The sequence below is a fragment of the Rhinichthys klamathensis genome, unplaced genomic scaffold (genome assembly GCF_029890125.1).
Source record: "Rhinichthys klamathensis goyatoka isolate OS25496 unplaced genomic scaffold, OSU_Roscu_1.1 h1tg000011l_1, whole genome shotgun sequence".
Taxonomy (NCBI): domain Eukaryota; kingdom Metazoa; phylum Chordata; class Actinopteri; order Cypriniformes; family Leuciscidae; genus Rhinichthys; species Rhinichthys klamathensis.
This window is the reverse complement of record NW_026606564.1, coordinates 14,157,179-14,165,151: the sequence shown is the minus strand read 5'-3', so window position 1 is coordinate 14,165,151 and position 7,973 is coordinate 14,157,179. Positions and strand designations below refer to the sequence as shown.

Sequence of the window (7,973 nt, the reverse complement as noted above, 5' to 3'; positions counted from 1 at the left end):
TTTACATGAATGAGTCCAATAGGTTAAAAGCTTTCTGAAGCTCAAAATGAGTAAGTCATTGTGATTTCGTCCAAACACTACACTAATAAAGTGAAGAACCTTATTATGCACCAAACAAAAGATTATTTGTTAAATATCAGCTATATTACCTCTAACGTAAATTAGAAAATTATAGCTCTGGAAAAAATTAGGAGACCACTGCAAAATTAGCAGTTTCTCTGGATTTTTTATTTTTATGTATCTGCATTTTTTAATTTATTCTACAAACTACTGACATTTCTTCCAAATTTTAAATAAAAATATTGTCAATTAGAGCATTTATTTGCAGGAAATGACAACTGGTCAAAATAACAAAAAAATATGCCATGTTTTCAGACCTCGAATAATGTAAAGAAAACAAGTTTTTATATATAAAAAATTCAACACAATACTAATGTTTTAACTTAGGGAAATTCAGAAATCAATATTTGGCGGAATAATCCTGATTTCCAATCACAGTTTTCATGCATCCTAGCATGCTCCCTATCATTCGGTCACATTGCTGTTGGGTGACTTTGTCACAATAATGTAGCAATCTTTCTTTTAGGGTAATCTTTTACGTGGTTTAAGGTATGCGTCCTTCGCAAAGACGTATCTGCCCGATTCTAGCCTTACTGAAGAACTCATTTGCATAAAGCACACAGAAGTCTTTAAAGTGTCTTTAAAGTATTACAAATGCATATCTCACTTTCCAAACCACCACAAGTATACATTTGACGATATTCTAAACAAATAGAGTCCAAACAAGATGGAAAAAGATTGAACTGTCATGGATTTACTCATTTGTACATTAACAGCTGAATTTGTGTAAGATGTTGCATTACAAATAGCTGTCACTGTGAATACTTATTTCTCTGAATAAGTATGAAATGACTGTATGTAGTTTGCATCAGTTTTAAGGTTTCCAAACATAGTTTTGAATGGATTTGGATGGATCATTGTGACCTCTCTTTGTTTCACCCACTGATGCTGAGGTCCTGAGGAATTTTTATGGCAGTCACAGGCCAAGACCTTAGGGATTAGTCTCTAGATGGGTGAAGGGCGGATACTGCATGTGGATTAAAGAGAAGTCCAGTTCTTCCTAGGCTTGGTACCAGAGGATGACTTCTTTCCCTCTAAGAGGTGTCTGCTGTTTTTGCAATTTAGAAATATATTCAAAAATATATATATTTTTACCATATTTTTAGGGTTTGCACACGTTCACACTCACACATTTAATCGATGTCTGATTACAGCAATAAACCCTCATCAATATTCTTTCAGATTCTCTCTGAACGGCTGTGGCAATTGAAGAATTGAAAGAAGTGTTTGTTCTTAACATTAATGGGGGAGGAGGGAGAGGAGGGGTTTGGGGGGAACGTCAGGCTGCGAGCTGAATTATGCAAACAATTGTAGGCTCACAGATTGTAAGTGTGATGAGCATCTGCTAAATGAGCAACAACGACCACAATTCACACCTTCAGTCAGTGAAGCTCCCACAGCCGTTCTTGAGTTTAAATGCTGGGAAATATTCCCATCTTCCCACAGGAGAAGAAACAAGCAGGAGGAATTACTCCAGGAGAAACTACTGACATATTATTGTAAAGATGGAGTTTGAGGAAGAACCCTGCAGAATGAGAGATGAAGAAACAGAGGAAGGTTTGTGTTTTCCCTCATTCTCTTTAATGACTGACAAGAAACATTAAGATAAAAAATGACATAAAAATACATCTAGCAACTAGATTCACTTACATTCTTTCTTGTTTTACATTTGCCCTTTTTTAAAAGAATATTCAATATTTAAGTTAATGAAGACCAACAACATATATTTAAAAAACTAATTTTTTGCGTATTGCAGATGGAAACACAGTCATTTCTAAAAGGAAATTCACACACAAAAAAGCTGGGAAATCTGGAGTCAAAGGATCTTTTGCCTGCACTGAGTGTGGAAAGTGTTACACACGTAAACCAGACCTTACGCGACACATGAGAATGCACACCGGAGAGAATCTGTTCACATGCACTCAGTGTGGAAAGGTTTTCACAAACAAAGGAAAGTTGGATGTACACATGAGAGTTCACACGGGAGAAAGACCGTTCACATGCACTCAGTGTGGAAAGAGTTACATACATGAAACAGACCTTAAGAGACACATGAGAATTCACACTGGAGAAAAACCATTCACATGCACTCAGTGTGGAAATAGTTTCATTGACAAAGCATGCTTAAATTCGCACATGAAAATTCACACTGGAGAAAAACCATTCACATGCACTCAGTGTGGAAAGAGTTTCGCTCACAAAAGAGTTCTTGGAGATCATCTGCGCTCTCACACTGGAGTGAAGTCTTTCAGCTGTGATCAGTGTGATAAAACATTTGCTTTGGCAACATACTTACATAGACACCTTAAAGTTCATGCTGCTGTGAAGCCTCACTTTTGTTCTTTATGTGGAAAGGGTTTTACACAAATGCAAAAGTTAAAAGAGCATGAGCGTATTCATACTGGCGTGAGCCCTTATATGTGCCCTGACTGTGGGAAGACTTACACTACATCTGGTGCTTTAAAATTACACCAGATAGTTCATACTGGAGAGAAACTGCACAAGTGCTCACACTGTGAAAAGAGTTTCTCTACCTCATCATACTTGAAATCTCATGAGAGAGTTCATACTGGAGAGAAGCCGCACCAGTGCTCTTCATGTGGGAAGAGTTTCGCCCACTCACCTAATCTATCGTTTCATAAGAAAAAAGGTTGCTCAAAGTCGTCCAAATGAGAAAAGTAAATGTGATGTTCAGAAAAAGCAAAAGCTGGAATTAGTTCCAACAGACTCATTTCATCTAAGGTAATTTGTGAAAATCAGGTTTGAAGTTTGATTATTTTTGACAAAGAACAGTTTAGTAAGGTTAAAGTAGTTCAGAAAACCAGTGTGTTGTTGTGAAATGCCACAATTTATGAAGAGATGTGTATTATTTTAAATCTATCACATATGATCATTTCTGAAACATTCTGAACATTAGTTCATTAAATACCACAAACTCTTGATTTTTTTTTAGCCCAGGTGTTTGGTGTATTATTGAGAACATGTGAATTATTGAGAACATGTGAATTATTGAGAACATAATGGAAAGATGTTATTGTGTTGAAATCACTCAAGAGTCTGTGAATGTTCATGAGCTGTTTTATGGTGTTTGAAACTCTAGCAGTTGAACCACAAAATATTTGGGGACGGGGTAGGCTAGCTTATGGTTGAATGGGATTTAGTAATATTTGCTGTATCTATGAAATCTTAAATGTTTTGTGTAATGTAATGATAGCACATTTTGAAATATGTTAAATAAAATGGATCAAAGTTAATTACCTGACTCATTTAATGAAGAAATGTACTTTAGCTTGCATGAAATCAAGGGGTTAAACATTGTGCTCAACACTAGCAATATAATTCTTTAAAATAAAAAAAAAGAAGGTTTTCCATGTTTTCATAATATGGACTCTGACACACACACACACACTTGCATGTTTACGGGGACTATCTATAGGTGTAATGGTTTTATACTGTAAACTGTATATTCTCACCCCTTACACTAACCCAACCCATAAACCTACCCAACACAGAAAACTTTTTTGAACTTCAAAAAACAGTTTAGTATGTTTTTTTAAGCCTTTGGTTTACGAGGACACAGGAAGTGTCCTTGTTAACCATGTTTACGTTGTATTACCCATGTCATTACAACCATTTGTGTCTTAATAAACCACACATACACACACACACACTTGAGTATTTGGTTCTTTTTTGAGAACCAAATAACATTCTAGGAACATTCTGTTTTTTTTTTTTGCAACCATTAAACATTAACCATTTTTTGCAAAAAAAAAATATTTTTAAAGCTGCAGTCCGTAGCTTTATTGGGTTAAAAATTATCCAAAATAAATTTTTGAGCAAATACTTAATCAGCCTGGGTTCAAAACATTCTGTTTAGTGCAAACTGTGGACTGCAGCTTTAAATAACCTAAAATAATGTATACAGCACTTTACATAATGGTTGTTTTTAGGTTATTATTTCGCAACTATAAAATAACGTTGATGTTGCTGGGTAGTTATATTTTAAATAACCTAAAATAACCAGAGGTGGGTAGAATTTGTTTTTTAAAAATACTCAAATAAATGTTCAAGTGGTTATAGAAATATTTACCCAACATTATTATTTAGATATTTAATTTGAATGATTATATAAATATTATCATAATTAGATATATTTGCAACAAACACAGAAGAGAAAAGCATTATTTTTGGCATTTCATAAATCATTGCATGTCCTTTGCTCTATATAATAACGTGTACAGCTACATCAGTGGTGTGCCGTGGTGTTTTAAAATGAAGAGGCAAAGTCCTCACAATTTTTATATACTGTATATCAAATGTAAATTTATGTCCCTGTTAGACTTAATTTACCTGGTTATGTAATAAACATTACATAAAAAAGAGAGACCAAATACAACTCTATTTTGTATTTTTTGCTATACCTATGTACATTTCTATAAGTTGGTGTTTTTTATGCATTTTTACATTTATTCCCCCCCAAAAAATAAAGGCAGTAACAATTTAAATAATGTATACTATTTCTTAACTAATGTTCAGCTTTTCTTTTTAATAATAAACTTATTTGCATCAGTCATCAAGCTTGTTCACACTGGTCACAGACACAAAGATTTCACCAAGCTGATTGCTCACTAAAAAACCCACAGACATCATGATTTCAGGCCATTTCAAGTTTGATTTTGACGTGACATAAAACGGTGAAAAAGCTGATTTGTTTACTTTAATTAGTCTTCGCATGTAAAGTGAATCACTGACATAGAGAAGAAAGAGTGAACACTCTTCACATGTGCCGCTCATGAACCCTACTGAACATCTGAACACAAACAATGATCAAATGCACATTGACGGATCTTCTTCTGTCTGTTATTCAAAATGTAATCAAATGTATATTTCTGCAGGTGCGTGTGTAGATTTAAAAAATTAGCTTTCCCCTTGTTGTTAATTTCATGGAAAGAGACACCAGTGATTTTGCCAAGAGATCTCTCGTATTTATTTTATTATTCAATAAGACATAGGAGGAAGAGAATATAGACAAACATATCATTCAGCATCATTGCCATCTCTTCCTGCTTTCCGGACAAAAGGGCTCGGTCTTTATACTACTGACCAAAAAAAACTACATCACCATTGTAACACATACATTACCAGAGGAACATATGGTTCCCATTAACAATGGAATGTATCCAATCCCCGTGGAAACTATACACTGCATATACTTTCAGTCTCACTCCAACACACATTCTCTCATGCAGTCTAACTTATCACAAAGTCTCCCAAAGTCTCTCTCTCTCCCACATCTTCAAAACAGTATGATTCACAAAATGCAATGATTACAAATTATTATGAATGTATGTGTCACAATGAGGAGTCGTAGATCCAAATGCAAGTAAAACAGTTTATTGTAGACACAGCACAGGAGATACTCAAAACACCACGTTTAGCAGGCGGGAGACCTGAAAGACAACACTCCGACTGGAAGACGTCAGACGAGGATGTACACACTCGACAGGAGATACTCAAAACACCACGTTTAACAGGCGGGCGACCTGGAAGGAGTCCGACGGGGAAATCTCCAGTGAAGGTAAACTCCCACACGGCTGGATGCGTAGGAAACACAGACAAAAACTCCGCACGGAGACTAGGGCACAGGAACTGTGTGAGAGACACAAACAAGAGTGACGAACCGACACTAAGCACAGAAAACTCCAGTGATATACAGGCAGCTAACAAGCCTAATGATAAGCTGCAGCTGAAGGCTGATAAGAACCAGCTGGTGCTAACAACAAACAGGTAGAACACACCCACAAACCCACGCCTACAAAACACACCAACAGAGACACAGAACGAACACCCGGATTGATGCACCGTGACAGTACCCCCTCCCCTAGGAGTGCCTCCTGGCACTCCCAGGAGAGCTTACCTGACGATTGTAATCATCGATAAGGGAGTGATCCAGTATGTCCCTAGCAGGAACCCAACTCCTCTCCCCCGGACCGTAACCCTCCCAGTCCACCAGGTACTGGAATCCGCGTCCCCTCCGTCTCGAGTCCAGAATACGATTAACCGAATAAGTAGGCTCCCCGTCTACGAGACGCGGCGGTGGGGGAACCGAGGTGGGCGGATTAAGGTCAGAATGAAAAACAGGTTTCAATTTGGAGACATGAAAGGCGGGGTGAATTCTCCTGTACGCAGGAGGAAGTTTGAGACGGACTGTCACCGGACTAATAATCTTGGTGACAGTGAACGGGCCAATAAATTTAGGAGCTAGCTTATTAGACACGGAACGGAGCGGAATATTCTTGGTAGAAAGCCACACTTTTTGACCCACGACGTATACGGGAGGTCTTGACCGGTGGCGATCGGCCTTAGCCTTGGTGCGCGCCCCCACCTGGAGCAGAGTCTCACGGGCTCTGGTCCAAGTGCGGTGGCAACTCTGGACGAAGGCGTGAGCCGAGGGGACCGCGACTTCGGATTCCAGACTGGGAAAAATAGGTGCCTGGTACCCTACGCTACACTCAAACGGAGATAGGCCCGTGGATGACACTGGTAACGAGTTATGTGCGTACTCAACCCATGAGAGCTTCTGACTCCTGGAGGAAGGATTCTGAGAAACCAAACATCGCAACACTCTCTCTAAATCTTGGTTGGCACGCTCAGTCTGCCCGTTGCTTTGAGGATGAAACCCAGAATAAAGACTGACACTCGCCCCCAACAAACGACAAAATTCTCTCCAAAATTTGGAAATAAATTGGGGACCCCTGTCAGAGACCACGTCAGCCGGGAGGCCATGTAACCGAAAGACGTGGTCTACAACAGCGACCGCTGTCTCCTTGGCAGACGGTAATTTGGGCAAGGGAATGAAATGAGCCGCCTTCATGAACCGGTCCACTACAGTCAAAACGACCGTATTGCCCTGGGAGGGCGGGAGGGCAGTCACAAAATCTAGCGCGATGTGGGACCAGGGTCTCGAAGGGACAGACAGCGGTTGGAGTAACCCATCTGGTGGACGATTGGAAGTCTTACCACACGCACAGACTGAACAAGCCAAAACAAAACTCCGAACATCACGAGCCATGGAAGGCCACCAGAATCGTTGCTTGACTAAAAAACTGGTGCGATTGACTCCTGGATGACATGCCACATTGGAACAGTGACCCCACCGAATAACGTCGGACCGTAATCCCTCCGGTACAAATAAACGACTCGGTGGACACCCGGGCGGAGGCGTTACCCCTTCTAAGGCCACGCGGACCTTCGACTCGATCTCCCAAATGAGTGTGGAGACAATGAGTCTCTCGGAAAAAATGCACTCGGTAGTGGACGGGTTAACGGAACGGTCAAAAATGCGAGACAAAGCATCGGGTTTGATGTTCTTGGAACCCGGGCGATACGATAATGTAAACTCAAAACGACCGAAAAAAAGTGCCCACCGAGCCTGCCTGGAGTTGAGTCTTTTAGCAGATCTAATATATTCAAGGTTCTTATGATCGGTCCAGACAATAAAGGCTACCCCCGAACCCTCAAACCAATGGTGCCACTCCTCCAATGCTAACTTGACTGCCAGCAACTCTCTGTTACCAATGTCATAATTGCACTCTGCCGGAGATAAACGATGAGAGAAAAACGCGCAAGGGTGCATCCGTGGACGAGCGCTGGGAAAGAACCGCTCCTACCCCTACCTCTGACGCGTCGACCTCCACCACAAACTGACGTGATGTATCAGGGGCAACAAGAATGGGGGCTGAAACAAAGCAGCTCTTGAGGTTGGTAAATGCAGCTTCAGCTACACCCGACCACCTGAACGTCGTCTTGGTGGAGGTCGAGGCAGTCAGCGGAGCGGCTAGTTGGCTGAAATT

The 7,973-nt window shown here is 40.0% G+C and overlaps 1 protein-coding gene across 1 annotated transcript; it reads left to right on the top strand.

Annotated features, from left to right (window-relative positions):
• Positions 1 to 1,625: 1,625 nt before the first annotated feature.
• Positions 1,626 to 2,894, top strand: LOC130095894 (gastrula zinc finger protein XlCGF8.2DB-like). Its single transcript, XM_056262545.1, has 2 exons — positions 1,626 to 1,677; positions 1,877 to 2,894. The coding sequence occupies exons 1-2, from the start codon at positions 1,626 to 1,628 to the stop codon at positions 2,791 to 2,793; spliced, it is 969 nt and encodes a 322-aa protein (XP_056118520.1). The 3' UTR covers positions 2,794 to 2,894.
• Positions 2,895 to 7,973: the final 5,079 nt, after the last annotated feature.